Here is an 18,295-nt window from a genome sequence, read left to right as displayed (position 1 = left end):
CCTCAGGGCCCTATTGTACCGAAAGACCGACATCTCTGGCGTATATTTGAACACGGTCTTCACTCATCGACCTTCCTTTAATGGTAGCCGCCGTGGCCCTTATACAAGTACCTGAACAAACAAGACGTTGTGTATCGGTTACTTTCGAACCTGATATCTCTGCGTACGTTGGAAATGACTGATTTATTGGAGCGACTTCATCGTCCAGGAAATTTCGGGATTTTCAAAGATAACGTGAAGTTTTTGTAATAGGAGAAGTAGAGGTCGACTAACTGAATCTACACCTTCAAGCCGGCCACAGACACAAAGAGAAGACGGCGTGCAACATGTAAAGAATGACAACCATCAACTTTCGCCATTAATTGAGAAACAAAATACAACAATGACACCGGCAATATATGTGCATGAACGATTGACTGCTACGCACTTCGGTATTTAACAACCGGTAGAAATTACGAAGATTTGTAAGTTTTTTTTTAAATTCTTGTCGGAAACCACCACGAAGGGTGTTAATTTTTGATTTTACAGAATCAATTGTTGCGGATTTTTCAACATCTTTCAACTGCGACCTCCACAATTCATCTCTTCTCAATTCACCCGCTAGCTACTACGAAAATCAAGGCGACATACAAATAAAATAATTATTTGGGAAGCTGCTGAATACTTCTATGTTCGATTACCCATGACAATAATGCATTAATAGGAAATTAACCAATAAAAGGGTTCATTAATAGCTGATTTCGTGTATATCGGCAGAAAAAAAAATTAGATTTGCATTGAATAATATAGAATATATCGGCTGATGCGATTCGAAAATCTAGTGGAGGATATTATCAACATCTGGGAGCATGCCAAGTAGAGTAGCTGGGGGACATTTCAGAATACCTATGTATTTTTCGATTTCAAAACATTTTCAAAATCCTGACAATCACTGGACTGAAATAAAAATGAAGATTATGGTAGGATTTGTTTTTCAGTGCATGAGTTGTTGGGTAGGGTTGCGGGTTGGAGAAAAATGTTTAAGTGTTTCAGCGTCTTGTCTTAATTTTAAGTTATTGGTTGAAAAGCTATTGACTTTATTGTTTTCAAGAGACTTGTGTGTTTCGTCTGATAAGTACGAAACATAATGTAGATTCCATTTTTCGTGAGATCTTCAACGAGCACACACATAGATGGTATATGTTTCCATTTGAAAAACGGATGGAGTGGCGGTTCGGGGGTTGAAGAAAACACTCAATTTCATTGCAAGAAAATGAGGTTAATTGAAAATAAATTGACGGTTTTCCGCGTTTGAATTTTAAGTATTGGTTGAGAAACAATAACTTTATTCCAGACTTATGCCAAACCCTGTGTTATGGTACACCTTTCGGAAGTTATATAGACAGCTGTTTACAAAGCAGTCGTCCTCCCAACGCTTCTTTACTGAAGCGAAAGCTGGACGCCCTACAGGCGACGTATTAAACAGCTTGAACCTCGGCTTGAACAAACGCAACAACGTCATATAAGACAAATAATGCACATCAGATGGCTCCACAAAGTTTCGAATGCAGAAGTCTTGCAACGCGCGAGTTGTACAACAATTGAGACTCAAGTAACGAGGGCCCGACTCAGATGGAGCGGCCACATTCTGAGGATGCAAGACACAAGACTCCCCAAAATAGCTCTGTATGGCGAATTCATAGAGGGAGCCCGAAAACCAGGAGGCCAGTATAAGCGGTTCAAGGATATACTGCATCAATTCCTAAAATCAGTTAATGCCAATCATAACTGGGAACAACTAGCGTTGGACAGGTCACAATGGAGGTCTTTGGTACACAGTTATAATGGAGACACGAGAGGAAGTATCTATAGGTCACGGTTGGGTCTCTTTAGTCACAGGGGGACACACAGTCGCAACTAGCCCTAAGAAATTACAAGTCTGTTCGCAATTATTTGTTTTTCTTCTTTTTGTAGATTTATTCCCGGTAACGGGATTCAGCAATGAATGAATGAATGAATGTAGAGAAATCGATGATCGTTATCCCCGATAACCGATTCCGGCCAAAGATCATTTAGAAATGTTACTCTACCTTATTTCAGTTCCTATTTTTAGCCTCTAATAGAAAATCGATAAGCAAAACTGTATCTCCTATATTTCGCTTTTTACTGGCATTCTGCTTTTATCAAGTTGCTTTCACCAGAATATGTCCGAGTCCTCATACCATTTTATTTGAATTTACTTCTCGATATCCGAATCGAACAGACGCTGAGCAATAGCAATATAACCTCAAACGTCAGTTTGACGTCTCAATTCGGGAACGCGCCCTGCAATAAGGAAATCGGCGTGATCTGCAACGAATCGTGAAAATTGAGCTTTAATAAGCAAGACCCGCACGTGACCGTCGCTATGATGGCGCGTGTGTACGTTTGCGATCCCCTGTTAATGCGCCTAATCGCGTTAGATACAGGGTGAGCATTCACACGGCCCGACGCGCTAACGGGATGATATATCTGGGAGTATCAGGTTGCGGAACAAATTGCCGGGTAATTTCGGACCTAATTGATATCGATGACGGCAAGTAATGCTGGCGAAAGTTTCCTGGCTGATGTTCTCATGATATACTATTGATATAAAAAATGTGACATTGCCAGTTACCTGCGAAGGTGAGTTTTAGCGTGATTTCAAGTATTTGAACTTGAATTCTCAAATTATGAGGATTTATTGATATCTAGTTAGCCTATACCAGTTCCATGCATAAAAAAATATTACGTTACCATAGCAAAGAACAATAACTCATTAGAAGTGTCAGTGTGGAGTTTGAGGTCAAAAAAGTAAACCAGAGTTACGCAATGAATTAAAAGAAAGAAGATGCCACCGAAATTGTTAAAATAAAAAATTGGAGGATCGAGCCATCATCAAGTACCTGCATTTAAAAGGGTTAAGCAGATTTACCATGATATGCTCAATACCCTTGGTGATCCATGTCCTTGCGTATGCGACCGTGCAAAATTGGACTGCAAGCTTCAAAAGAGGTAAATTTTCCATTGAAGATAATGACCGATCGGGAAGGCCAGTTTCTGTGTCAGTCCCCGAAAATATCGATGCAGTTCATGACATGATTTTATCAGACCGTCGAATTGTTCTTAAATGGATATCTGAAGCACTGAATATTTCATAGGAACGCGTTCATCATATATGTAGTTTACGTCAATTTGGACATGAGAAAATTTGCAGCAAAATAGATCCCCAAATGTTTGAATGTTGACCAAAAGCGTGCAAGGGTAGAAGCATCGCGTTCGATCTGTGCTCGATTTGAAAACGATGTAGACTTCTTAAACCGAATTATTGCTATGGATGAGACTTGAGTACATTTCTACGATCCAGAAACAAAGCAACAATCGATGGAATGGCGACACTCTAGTTCTCCAAGACCTAAGAAGTTTCGTGTCAAAAAATCTGCTGGAATAGTTCTTGCTTCAGTTTTTTTGAATTGCCATGGAGTAATCATGATTGATTTTTTTGGAGGAGGGAAGAACAATAACCGGAGATTAGTATTCGACATTACTGACCACTCTCCGGGAAAAAATTAAAGATAAAAGACGCGGAAAGCTTTCCGAAGGTGTTTTGTTTTTGCAGGACAACGCCCCTGCACACAAATATCCTGTTGCCATGAAAACAATTCGTGATTTAGGATTTGAATTACTAGAACACCCCCCTCATTTACCAGATCCGACTATCATCTCGTTCCTCAACTGAAAAAAAGTTTAAAAGGTCGTACATTTTCTTCCAGCGAGGAGGTAATAAAAGTTGTGGAGGTTTGGTTTGCAGAGCAAGAAGAAACATTGTTTTTGAAAGGTCTAGAGACGTTGCAGGTTCGCTGTAATAAATGTATCCAATTAAGAGGGGAATATATTGAGTAATATATTTTGACATTGAAATTTTGTTTGGTTCTGTAGACTAAAAATTTTTCAATATATCCTCTCACTCACGATTCACTAATAGATCGTATGTTATTATGATGAATGATCATTTGTCCATCCAGTTATTAAAAACGTATTCACTATTTTGTACTTGCACTCAAAAAACCTTTTTTCCAGTAATAATATATTTATTCGAAGATTATCTTGTCATATAGCATTCTATACTTTAAAAGGATTATAGGAATGTGGATTGTTACAAACTCAGTTCAACCCTTGAGTATTAACCCCCGGGGTTGAATACTCAAAGGTTCAACTCTGTTTCAACTAATGCAATATTTCCACTTCTTCGTGGCTACAAAAAAGAAATTTACGAAGATCAATATCTCTGAAATGGACATAAATACATACATACTATTTAAATTGAAGAATTGGTTCAACCAGTCCTCACAAAATTTAAAATATACACACAAAAAATTACCAGAACAACATCACTTAAAATACTCTGTAATTGAAATATTTTTAGGAAATTGACTGAAAAATTATTTCAGGACTGGTGGAAAGTGTTTTTCAATTTGAGGTCTCCCAATAAAATGGGATTTTTTGTTATCCTCTTCACTCACTCTCTTCCGGATTGTGGACACATGTAGCTAACAATAAGTAGTTCAGATTAAGATGAAACAAAATATAAATTCACCTACATCGAATATGTTCGATACTGTCTAATAAATCATAAGTATTCCTAATACTTCTTCCTTGCTTTTTGGAAAATCACTTTCGGAATTTTGCAGCGTAAAAAAATAGGTACCAACCTTACTTCTTTCTATAGATACAAAAAGTTCCATTGTCGACCGACTGTTTTCATAAATGTGATTGGACTCTTCTATTTCACAATTGAAATAAAAACGCGAGAAAATATGCACATTGGCAACCTAAGCATAACTGTTGAAAACAGAAATTTTTGATAATACACTGATATATGTAGATATACGCCTGGACGTCATGCTATCTCTCAAATAAATAGATTGTTCCAGTTTGTTCACAAATATCGAAAGATACAATATCTCGTTCTTTTTAAATGTTCACTGTCCGTTATTACAAAGGAAAATGCGCATCCCTCCAACTGTTAAATATTCAACACATTTTTTCCCCGGCAAAAACCGAAATGAAAAACGTCCATTCTCCCTCTTTTAGACGTGAAATATCGAATCCTTAACGAAGACGCAAAAGCGGGTTCCGAATAATTGATAAAAAATAATTTACATTTCCGGCTCTTGCGTCACGCACTCCGGAAAATGGCCGTGGTGGAAAAACGATAATTTTTCAGCGGCACCCCTGCCATTTCCCTGCCATAATTCGAACATAAATAAGACAACAATATAACTTTTGGGGGAAAATGAGAGTGGAAAACGTAGAGGTATCCACGTGCCATCGTTCTCGTTTTCTGCAACTGGAAATCTTGGGCAGTCAAAAAAAATCTATAAAGATATGGAGGGTTCTCTTTGTAAATGTGACTCGTTTCCCACAGATGATCGTTGGAGCATTCCATTTATTGTGTTCAATAATATAATAGTTCTTCCTGCTTTGGGAAAATTATAATATACTAACATGGAAAACAGAACACCCAGTATTAATGAGTTTATTAGAAAGAATTGCTATGAATATACACAGTGTATATGAATAGTTGCGAAAGAATTTAGCTGGTGATTCCTTGTCAAAAAATAGGGTGGGTGTTTCATATAAACTTTTCTTTTTCGATCCCTCCTGCTTGGTTTCATTACAACCCCCCAAAAGTGACCACCGGAAAAGTAGTTTTTAATTTTTTTCTCGAAAACTCAAGAAAATACAATCAAGCAGATGTTTTATGTGCGCGAGAAGGCACTCAAAAATTTTTGGTGTTGTGCCCCTATGCTTGCAAGGAGTAGAAAAAGCCACCTCTAAAGCTTGTTTCGCTAGAAACTCATAATTCGCAATGAAAAAAATTAATTTTTGATAGCATGTTCCATTCTCAACAAATAAGGTCTGAAATAATTTCTTGCTAAAATTCACGCCCGAGTTGTAGAGACTGGAATTATTTTCGGCCTCAAATTTATCCAAAGCGGATGTCAAGTTGACATTTTCCTTGAGAACTGGTACGAATATAAAATAAATGTAACTAAATAAACAATCTTGAACTTTCGCCAATTAAATATCATATTATCGATAGAAGATACACTCCGGAAGGCCTAATGCAATACATCTCAAATAGCAAGAAAGAAATACTCATCGATTGTAACCGACAAATTTGTTGATTATTGTCCATAATGATTTATTTCTTGCTACTTGTGGTCATATTAAATCGAAAGTGGGATTAACGTGTCCGGCTCTGAAATATTGAAATAATTGATATATCTCTGACACGATCTCAGCATGTGTCAGTAACCTCCCAAATTTCAATAAATTCCGCCGATAAGTTTGGCCTTTATGATGGTCTCAGTATTTCCATAAATTTCTAAAATCAACCTGTATCTTTCTGGAGAAAGTCAGAAATCATTTTTTGTTTGTTTTTTTCTTTGATTGTTCTGAGAACGAAACAAACGAATAAAATCATCAAGAAAATCGAAAGAAACAATAGATATTAATGAAATCAACAGGGCGGGCTATTTTGAAGAGATTAAGTGGAGAAATCATCCCATTTCAATCAATAAATGCTTCAAAGAAGGATATTTGCCAGATGAGTTAAAATTACCGAAAATTTTTCCAATCTATAAAAATAAAGGTGAAAAAAGTAATTACAACAACTACAGGCCGATTGCCATTTTACCTTGCATATTGAAAGCCATTAAATAAAGAATGTTGAAATGGATGGAAAAAAAGAATCTTTGGAATAATACAGCATGGGTATAATAAAGGTCGAAATACCCCCACTGCTCTCATCGAAATAATTGAAAAGATAAGAGAGGTAATAGATAATGGAGATGCTGTTGAGATGCAATTTTGATTTGAGCAAGGCATTTGATATTGTACCACATATGAGCTTTTGTTTGAGAAACTGAAATCATATGGCTTCAGAAGAAATGTACTTGAATTGCTGCAGTCGTATTTGCAGAACAGATACCAGAAAGTTGGTTGGAATGGTGGAATATCCACTCAGCAAAAAATCGAGTGTGGTGTTCCCCAGGGATCAGATTTGTGGCCACTCCTATTTTCAATATGTTTGTGTACTTAATTGCGATAATACTTCCATTTTAATAATATCGAAATGTCAGAAGGACTTTCTGGAAAGGAAAGAATTTGCTCTGAATGAGGTAGAAAAATAATTTTCGAAAAAACCTCAAATTAAATACAGAAAAAACAACTAGTTTTAGTTTTGGAAGTACACGAAGTCGAGAGTGCCAAATTTTTGGGTATAGTCCTTGGCAATAGATTAGATTGGGTCTCCCATATAAATCTTGTGTGTGCTAAACTGTCCAAAATTATTTTTCTATATGTGGTACTATCGAAATGGTCAGAAAAGCATACATTCAGAGTTCTCATTCTGCACAAGAAGGCCATTCGCATTATGTATGGAGTCAAAAAAATGGAATTATGCAAACCGATTTATGTTAAGTGTAGAATACTACATTCCCATTAATTTATATAAAAATACATATGTTTGAAATACGTGCATTTAAATAGGAACACCTGGACGCGAAATGGGTCATACAGCACTTTTTTTAGCACCAGATACGACCTTGGTATACAGTTAAGCCCTTTTGTAACAGCCGAAAATTCTCTGGAGAATTCTCTACAGAATTTTGGCAAGAAAACGGCAGAAAATATTTTGTGTGCAACTGAACAGTGAATTTTAACGAAAGTACATATGTAACTGTGGTGAATTTAGGGTGCATAAATTCACGAGAAAATTCTCTAGAGAGAATTTTCGGCTGTTGCAAATAGGATTTACACAGAAGGAAAAACATCCAAAACTTCTCGAATTACTGGGGTAATAAAATGTACAAGTTGCCAAGGGATGTGAAGAATCTATCTGAACGAAAATTTATGAAGAGTATTAAAAATCTAATGGTTAAAAGTGCTTTTTATTCCGTAGAAGAATTTTTGAGTTATTACTTATAGTAAATCCATACTCAGCTAGTCGTACCTACTCTATCTCTGATAAGAGTATGTACAGTTACTCCCGGGACAGTTAGGTTTCGAAAACACGTTACGTGATTAAACCAGTTACCTCTATTCAATGTTCCCTACCACATTTAAACTTATATTCAATAATGCATTGAAAATCGGGGGAAGTTTTTCATTGAATCGTTAGGTTTGTCAATCGGATATTTTTGTGGACAAAAATGAATTTTCTTTCTGATCTCGGTAACAAAACGTAACAGTGAAACATTCTATAATCTTGTTTATCTTTTAATCCCTGAAAACTTCTAGTGAATACTTGAGAAAACTTTGGAAATAATGATTCAAAATGGAGGAAAGAGCCCAGTAACCTTGCAAAAACCTTCTGATGCGTCTATATCTTTTTCCAACCGCAGACACTCCTGTGTACTTCCCAAATTTGAAAGCTTTGTAATGAAGCCTGAAGCCAAAGTTGTTTTTCACCAAGCCATTAGGTCAAACACGAAACAATTCTTAGGCCCTACCACTAGATCAATTCCAAACTGGCCACAATAGCAGAGACCCAGATCACGCCACCGCAACCGCCTCCGGGACCTCCGAATACAGCCTCCCTTACGGAAAAGCCTCCCTTCGTCCCCCTCGGCCGCTTTTCCAGCGGAATACCAAACGGGGTTGTTTCGTGTCTTGGACGATCGCCCCTCTCGTCGATCTTCATTCCCTCTGCCGCCAAAATTGGACGGGTCGTTGGCCACGGTTTGTCGAGTCAAACGGGGGCGGCGTGGGCGATTATCATGGCCGCCATACCCCTCGAACCCCGGAATGAGATCGAGCGAAGGGGTGATCAAAGATGACGTTAAATGATAAGGGGAGTCTTCCGGAGAGATGAGAAACGATGATGCATTGTGGCGTCCCCGTCTCGCGAACGGATTGGAGGAGTTTCACTTCGCTAATTTGTTATTTTCGCTACTTCCATGCGAACGTCTTGATTGATATGAATTGTTTAGTTCCAAGCTGACGATGATAGTTCTCGAGCTGTTGCCGTAATGTCAGTCAAAAGTCTTCAGTTAGGACTCGGAATAGTTTTCGAAGAATTCCAATAATCAATATTCGCAATATCAGGGAGTTTTTAGTAAATATTATAGTGGTGATTCTCTGCATATTGTTTCTTGTGTAGGTATCTAGTGGTGAATCCAACTACGGATGAGGGCGCTGCGACTTGTCAACCAACATGGCGTCAAATGAGTAATCATCGTGAAAATTCTATTGTGAAAGCAATGTTATCGTAGATTTCATTCGATTATCGAGATATTTGTGAAGGTAGTGAATAATTATGGGATTACTGATTGTGCTCGAGTTCCTCCAAAACTTTCCTGAACATGTTGGTGTCGTTTGATTAAGATTTTACAAGAACTTATATCCAGAAAATTTCATCATCATCTCACTTAGATGAATAATGTAATTTGTGGAAATAAATGAATGTAAATATTTCAGATAATTTATATGGATGAAAACATACTATGCAGTTCAAAATGCCAACACAGAAATTATTTTCCAGGAATTACAACCAACTCAACAAGACCCCTGAAAATTGATTCTACGGTTGTAATTTCATTAACGAAATTTGAAATTTTTGTCGAACGGTTTAATTATTGATCACTTTTAACTGCTTGCAAAATTCCAAGTCAAAGCACCACTTTTCATTTGAAATTTTCCCACCATATCATTTCTTGAAGATTGCAAGTCCAGTAATGCATGTACAACTTAAGTTAGGTCAGAAATTTAATCTCATATACTTTATTTTGCTCAGGTTTCTCGGGACTATAAAAATCATGGAAATGAATATATTCGCATTGCCTTTCTTGATCGTCCAACACCAGAAAATTCATCTAGAACAAAGATATCTCCTAACCTAAAATTATAGTGAAAATTGGTAAATAGTTTCTCAACTGAATGACACTGATATATATACTCCCTCAAATTTTTTAATACCTATTTTTCTAGTCAGACATCCAAAAAATTTTCTGAATCTGAATATAGTTCACTGGTAACCGAATATATAATTAATGAAAATATCTAACCCAAACAAGTTAAACTCTATTTATTACTCACTTTGTAGGTTAGTAATTTGGCCGCTAGGCGGCGTTCAGATTTCCGGATTCGCCAATAGGTACATGCATGTTTTTAAATCTGAAAAATGCTGAAAAACATAATATGTAATTGGTTCCATTCTAATTATGTGCTAGAAATTTTCGGGAGAGATTTGTGATTATGATTAGAATAGAATAGAATTGAATAGAGTTCATTCGTAAAGCACAATATAAACTCAGTACAATTGTTGAGTCCGATATTAAATATCAACTGTGCACAGTTCGTACAAACTAATTTTATTCTCTTAATCTGTACCACAAATTGTCCCCTAAAAGTTTATCAGCACAACCCACTCAAGAAACTACAGAATCGACCAATAAAAACACAAAATAAGCCCTCCACATGAAAACAATTTATTATCTACAAATATGTTATCACCAATAGAAAAATTTCATGAACATACGATGGTGATGAATGGACAATAAGAAGAAAAAAAAACTGAAATGACACTAGTACAATACGTATCGTACATTCCGAATTCTACAAAACCTAATCGTTAGATATTCAGTTACATTGGAATTGTTTTTTTGTAAAATCCGAGCATTTTGTTATTAGAAACACATTTTTTTAACAGTTAATCATTCTCCTGTGTAACCTTGTTTTGTCATAATTCATTATTCATTCTTTTAGTGCTCTTTTGAAGGAAATTTTATCCTTTTTATTCTCTAATTCTTGGGGTACTAAATCAAATATTCTGGGGGTAATGTAACTGCAGCATCTCTGGCCTATTCTCATAATTGATCTTGGTTGGCACTTGTTTTGTGTTGATGCTGCTTTTTTTTGACACGTATTTTTCCCTCAAAAACATTCAAAATGATCCTATGTGCAAGGAATTGCCTGACATCGGGCCAGCTCTTTGGTGGGGAGGGATATCTTCTTTTTATGGATCACTTTCAAGAAATATTTTCAAATGACATCAAACCTTTTTTTATGGCAGTCTAGTACACCACCCCAACCAATTATTCCATATGACAACTGTGACTGTACCAGAGCATTGTATAAGATGTTAAAATTACATATCAATATAATTTTTCATAGTTTTATAAATTATTGAAACAATCCCCAAACTGTCACAGAATTTGGAATTTCTTTCATATTAGTTGTTAAGTGTGTTATGATACACAGTTGACGCCAATTATCTATTACGGAATTTTTTGTTCGACCTGAATACAAAAGTATTTTCGATGCAAAATCAATATTGAAAAGCGTTATTCATATAAAAGATTAATATTACAAAATGGCGTATGCGCCGGTCATCAACCGAACTTTTTTTTTATTGATATTTATATGTATTTTGTAATATTTATATGAACTAAACGGTGATATTAGAAATCTTAGAAGCTTTTGTAGCATAATAAGAGAAGATAGAAAACAATCAGTGACATATGACAAAATAAAACATTGAAAAAACTATAGAATGTAGTGTGAAAACAACTCAGATCAAGCAAAACACCTGTATCGAAAAACAGGGCGAAAAAAGATATATTGAAAATCGTCATACTGTGCAGTATCTTTGTCACAAATTAGCATAATTTGGACAATACTTGGCTACTACGTACTACGTAAAAATTCATTGTCAAGTAGACTATGGAAAAGGTTCATATTTCTTGTCTAAAGGTGCCGCTTTATTACTCACGAAATTATACATATACATACCAATGACACTAGCCTGTGATAAAATCCTAGCTGATTCACGCAAAATTCGAAACACTTGCTCAATAGTCAAATTAGAAAGATAACCTCAAAATTTTAGAAAAAGCTAAGCGTTACGTTCAAGCCTAGAATATCAACCTTCGAAATTCCATAGTAAGCTCGTTTTAAATTTACCAATGCTATTACTTGAATGGAAAGTAATAATAAGAATGATTATAAACGAACTCTATGTCGCGGAATATTAATAATTACGTACCAACACCAGTAAAGCGTTATATACAGGGTTAGAACTATTTAAAGGCTGACTATAGGAATATCGAAAACCGTTAAAAATAAAGGGTGGCTTAGATTACAAAAGAGTAGTAGACCAATATAATTGCATAATTGCTATATAGGAATATGACTACACACCGAATTTCGTGTAGTCATCTCCAAAAACAAATGAGTTATGAAGAAAAAATGATAATCTTGATTTTCAGTTTTTTCGAGATATCTCAGGATCAGAGATATTTGGGAACTGTTAACACCCACCCACTCATCCTTGAATAACGCAACTTTTTCGTAATTCAAGCTACCCTGTATTTCTAACGGTTTTCGTTAGAAATAGTAGTCCCCCTTTAAATAGTTCTAACCCTGTATTTCATTGTTGAGTGATGAACGGAATTCATTAATCGAGCTGAATTTACCCCAAGACTATATAGCAGACTTGATTAGTGGCACTGATTATTTGAATTATACAGGATGTCCCTGAATTAATAGAAATGAATTTGGATATAGGTTCAGAAATTAAAATTAGACGAAAAGTTTCTATAGAGGCATGTCTGGAAAGGCTTTGATGACGAGTTACATTACTTCAAAGATGACGAAGGGATTATGATTTATTTCTTTTTTTCAAAGTGGGGTCAAGATAAGCATGCGAAAATAAAATGTATATTTCAAACAAAGATGCACTAAAAACTCAATTTTTCACTCATTCCCTATAGGTACGGAGGGGTGTAATCGACAACCCTTTTCTGGTTTGCTACATAATTAATTAACAATAATCATAGTTCAAAATCTAATTTGCTTGAAGTCTCCTGCTCGGAGACAAGCGTAGCATCTTCTAATCATGGAACCAGTGTCTGAGCCACATTCTGCTGCTGCTAATTGTTAACAGGCTTGAATAATTCTTTCATTCAGTTATTGAACGTTGTCAACTCTCACTTCATAAATTTTTGTTCGATATAACCCCAGACAAAGAAGTCTATCGGTGTTAGGTCTGGTTAGTGTAGACGCCAAGCGGCAGATCAAGCACGACCGATCCATCCTCCAGGCTATCTCATTCTCACAAACGGTTTTATGGAATGAAATGAATTTTGGAATTAGTTTTTCATTTATTTGATTAATCTTTTTTGAACACAAGATATCACCCCCGTCTTCAACTTCTCTCATTATGACCATTGCGTACCATAAAAATACCAAAAATTTAAAGAACCCAACTTTTGAAACTAAGTTGGACGCTATGTAATGAATATTTAAATGTTTTGTAAAATAAGTATCTAATGTTCATATTTTCTCGTATAATGCGCCATTTTCGAGTAATTCAATGTTCAAAAATAAAAAAGTGTTAAATTTTTTTGTGGGTACTTTGGCTGAATACAACTCCGTTATGTTGTATTGTGTAGTGTCACAGATTTAGCTAGTTATTCTGTTTTTCCAGGGGTAAGATGAAAACTTAGAATAGCTATATCTTTTTATCAGGGCAGAATCGGAAAAAATTGTAAAGAAAAAAGTGTTTCCTCAGATCTCAAGAATCTACTGTTGAAATATTAGTACGAGTCAAATACTCACCCTGTATACAGGGTGAAAACCATTAATTTGACCCTTCATGAACTGTTGATGTATTTTCAACAATCCCAACAAACAATTTGTTAGACACAATTCATGAAATGTTAAAACTTTTTATGGGAACATAGAATTTCTTTATTAATGTGTTTATAGCTATTAAACACTTTATCAAAAAAAAAACCGATTTAATAACTCAATCAAAATCCTTAATATTCATCATACTTATGTCATTACATTGATTTTTTTCATAATGAAGGGCTCTGCGATTGTCAAATCTGTATTGAGGTTGAGTGGAATGAGTAAAAATAATAATAAAATTATTTTACGAATGAGCATCCCCTTCAACAATCCCGAAGAAATATTTATATATAATATGTCTCAAATTAAAACTTCCACAAACATTGCTAATTGAAAATTTTATTCCTTTCAAACTGTCATTCTTCATAGCCTTCTTTTTGTTTCAGGTGTGGTTCAAGAATAGGCGTGCAAAATGGCGGAAACGCGAACGCAACGCCATGAACGCGATGAACGCAGCCGCAGAGTTCAAGACTGCCGGTTTTGGCAGCCAGTTCAACGGCCTGATGCCGACCTTCGGTGATACCGATATTTACTCGTCCTACAGCTACAACAACTGGGCGACCAAGGTTCCAAGTCCCCTTGGCACCAAACCTTTCTGGCCCGTGGTTCCCACCAACCACCATCAGTCTACTGTCAATTGCTTCAACGCAGCCACTTCTGTGGCCGCCTCAATGTCTGGAGCCGCAGGTTCGATGCTTCCTGGAGGCATGGGTATGTATCTTTCATGAAGATTTAAGTGTCTGGAAAATTACGAGCCGTAGTTATAGGTGAGTTTCTGCAAGAACATCCTTGTTTAGATCATCTCGGGCTCGTGTTCGATGAGCTAAAAGAAACACAGTGAATATCTCCCGCTCTTTTTTTGTATGCAAAGACTTATTCAAGGCAGGTTTAACGTCAAGGCTTATGTATTTTTCTGATTTTTATAGCAATCGATTAAATACTTATGACAAACTGTAACTGTATGTAATAGGGAATACTCCTTCTGACGAAAATGATGTATTTTTTGTGAAATATCTTTGAAACGTCACGTTTTGAAATAACCATTTCACCGTTCCCCAAAAAAAAATATTTTAAGCACAAAATGAAAAATAAAAATGGGTATTTAAAGTTTAAAGCGTTTCGTGAGAATTGCGCAAGCAGGCAACATCGACTGAAATATGCCTTGATAATAAAGGACAACAAATGCTTTATCTTGATGAGATAGACAAGGATGGCTGTCTATGAAGTCTGCGACGAACGAGGAAGGTCGTAAAATTTTATGGGTTTTTTATGGCCGGTTGAAGTTGAAGCTCGCCAGTAAGTACGCGCGATTTAAATTTTAAAACCCCATATTTGAAGGATGATTTTGAATAGTTTCCGCGGTGAATTTGAAGAAATCATGAATGAAACTCATAATTATTCAGTTTAAACTTGCATATGCAGTGATAACCCAAATTGAGGAGAATTCCCCATTGTCACAGCTAAGCTGGGTTCAAACATAAACCTACCTTGAACTTGAACTGTACAACTGGTCTTGAATGTTGAGCCTGCCTCAAATAAGTCGATGCAAACAGGCATCAATGGTATATTTAATGAATGAATCGTCGCAGCAAAAGTTCCAGAAGAACTGAAAATTATAATTTGAAAACAGCTGTATTTGTCATGGTTCACCTTTTGTGGAACATAGTTTCTGCTCTTTTCTTCATCCTACTGATGTAGGAGTAAATATAATGTTACTCACAAAATTGATATCATCTCCTTATTTTCTAGAAGAATGCTCGTTTTCATTTTGAATTACCTCAATTTTCATGTATAACTGAGGGGTTTTTCATGCATTCCCTACGAGGATTAGTTGAGCCTTCTTAAATGACAACCTTAAATTTTGGGCCAGAAATGGATAGACGTTTCATTGATGATGATTTCGTCATTGATGAGTTATTTCCTCAACCCTTTTCAATTATACACAAAAAAATTGCGTAATTGATATAAAAATTTCCATGTACGAGAATTTTTCTACAGAAAAGTAAAAACCGAAGATATGAATATATGCACAAACATATTCAGATTATAAAATGATAGTTTACCTCCCCTTCTATTCAAGAGATCGAAAGGGTAGCTTTGGATGCTAGAAGGTAATTAAAACCGTAAATTCTTCATTGAAATATACCCATTCAAACAAAAAATGACTTGTCATTCATCGTGGAATCGGCTTTTCTTGATTTCATTCTCCTGGTATCACACCCAGGCTCTGTTAAATACCCTGTGTATGAAGGAATTAAGTTTTTTCTTCAGAAATTCACTTCAAATCATAAAACCGACCATATAACTTTTGTTCGAAACTGCTTTCCTACACAGTGGCGCAGAAAATTTGAAGGGCAAGGGCATTTATTACGATCCTCTTGTACAATATCGATATCTACGTAATGATCTCGTGAATCGTTTAAGATTTCATCCATACTAATATCCGTTCTATATGCAATATTTCAGCGTGGATACAGAAATTCACTGTGCCGTTCTTCGAGCTCAAATCTTCGAAATCCTTGCCAAAAATTGGCCAACCTCATCTTGCAAAAACATTCCATTGTACAGAACTCCAGTACCATTTCGAATCACATAACCACATCTTCGACGATATCATTAGTTTATAACATTTTTTCTGTTGTTCCAGGAGGATCCCCTGCATCCGTATCTGGCCAACCCTGTCCCTACACCACCCCAACAACCCCCTACTCGATGTACCACCATAGAGCTGCCACCGAACCTTGCTCCGCCATGTCATCAAGCATAGCGTCGTTAAGGCTCAAGGCCAAGCAACACACAGGCTTCGTGGGATACTCGAGCGTCAGTCCTGTTCGATCAAGTTCGAGCGGATTATCCGCATGCCAGTACGCGTCCGGCGGTATCGGAGTGGGGGAAAGACCCGGCTGAGATCAGGCCGAGGCCCTCGCGGTCCACATGAAACAGGAGAACCAGGACGATTGATCGTTTCTGGATTGTGGAGATCGTTATTGGTGATACGGTACAATCGCGCGGTGCGAGATGTGGATTTGAACTGAACCGTTGTAAACGTGAATTGTTGTTCCGTTTTGTTAGATAGTGAGATTAATACTCAATGGAGAAATGTGGACGAAATGGTGGATTGTTTATGGTATTGGTTTTTATAAATACTGATTCGAGTACCCTTGTATGATTGGAGATTTTTTTTTGTTATTATTTTATAGTTTTTCACTTGAAACACCCGTCGGAAATATCTTTAAAGCATCGAGATCGATGAATGTGCAGGTGTTCGAAGAATGAGGGGTTATTTGCTTTCTCAAAACGGCGTTTTGGTTAGGTCTAGCAATAAATAGTTGTTAATTCGGTAGATGATGGAATAAATCGTGTTCTGTTCAGTTTTCGATCATTTAATGATGAATGGGTAATTGAACAGTTTCGGGTACTCCCAGATTGAAAACCACTTAAGATTCCAAATGAAGAATGTGCCTACAAGTCTTGAATATCATACCGCAACAGCAAATATTGCAATTTATATATCTACTTTACTAGGTAATAATTTAGTGACAGATGGACCTCAAGCACTGTTTGAATTAGGTCGTTCGACAATTATTTTTTAGAAATATTAGTTTCACAATGATGATATGTACAGGGTGGGCAAATTTCGATGTTTTAGCACTACAGCTTTCAAACCAGTGGAGATAGACAAAATCTGATACCCCATTCTCGTTCTCTTTTTCTGAGAAACTAACAAGAGTAGTAGTCATTTTTGGCCACCTTCTTTTGTTTTCGAGTTATAAGCGAAAATTGGAAAAATAGCGATTTCGAAATAAATTTATATCTCCGCTACTACTGATGATAAAGCTCTGAAATGAAAACATTATACAGGCACTTTTTTAAGTAGAATCCAGTGGCGTGCTTCCCTTTTTAGCAGGATTTTTAATTACGAAGCTATGACCCAAAGTTATGTTTTTTTAAATGAGAACACTAGATTTCTATGCAATTTTTTCGAAGCTTAATTTTCACTGATTTCAAAAATATATAGCATCATATGTAAATATATGAATAATAGAAAATGGTCAAATACACATTTTCTCAATATTTCTATGGTTTCCACTTTTGACTAACACAGAAAAATAGAAGTTCCCATTACAAGAGCAGTCTCCTTCCGGCAATGTCATTCTTTCTATGCTTCTCACCAATTTCCACAAAATTAGAATTTTGGAGAAATTGATTAAGAAGCATAGAAATGAAAGGACTAATAGAAGGAGACTGTGGTAATCATAAGATACTACATTTTTCTATTCTCATCATAAGTAGAAACCATAGAAATATTAAGAAAATAAGTTTTTGACCATTTCCTATCATTTATATTGATAGAAACCATATGATGTTATATATTTTTGGAATCAGTAAAAATTAAGCTTTCAAAAAATTGCACAGAAATCTAGTATTCCTATTCAAAAAAACATAACTTTGGGTCATAGCTTCGTAATTAAAAATCCTGCTAAAAAGGCAAGCAGCCCACTGGATTCTACTTAAAAAAGTGCCTGTATAATGTTTTCATTTCAGAGGTCTATCATCAGTATTAGCGGAGATATAAATTTATTTCGAAATCGCCATT

General features: G+C 36.0%; 1 protein-coding gene across 3 annotated transcripts in view; it reads left to right on the top strand.

The window, feature by feature from the left end:
• The window catches only part of LOC123318911 (pituitary homeobox homolog Ptx1), a 90,568-nt gene extending 73,166 nt beyond the window's left edge, over positions 1-17,402 (top strand). For 2 of the 3 annotated variants that reach the window (XM_044905690.1, XM_044905691.1), the window contains exons 5-6: positions 14,085-14,409; positions 16,346-17,402. In XM_044905690.1, the coding sequence (XP_044761625.1) occupies positions 14,085-14,409; positions 16,346-16,605 (585 nt within the window). In that variant the 3' untranslated portion in view covers positions 16,606-17,402. Of the gene's footprint in view, positions 1-14,084; positions 14,466-16,345 lie in introns of all 3 variants that reach the window. The other variant, XM_044905693.1, reaches the window with a different exon arrangement.
• Positions 17,403-18,295: the final 893 nt, after the last annotated feature.

Source organism: Coccinella septempunctata, chromosome 8 (assembly GCF_907165205.1).
Source record: "Coccinella septempunctata chromosome 8, icCocSept1.1, whole genome shotgun sequence".
Classification (NCBI taxonomy): domain Eukaryota; kingdom Metazoa; phylum Arthropoda; class Insecta; order Coleoptera; family Coccinellidae; genus Coccinella; species Coccinella septempunctata.
Note: the sequence above shows the minus strand (reverse complement) of the source record. Positions and strands in the feature narration are given on the sequence as shown.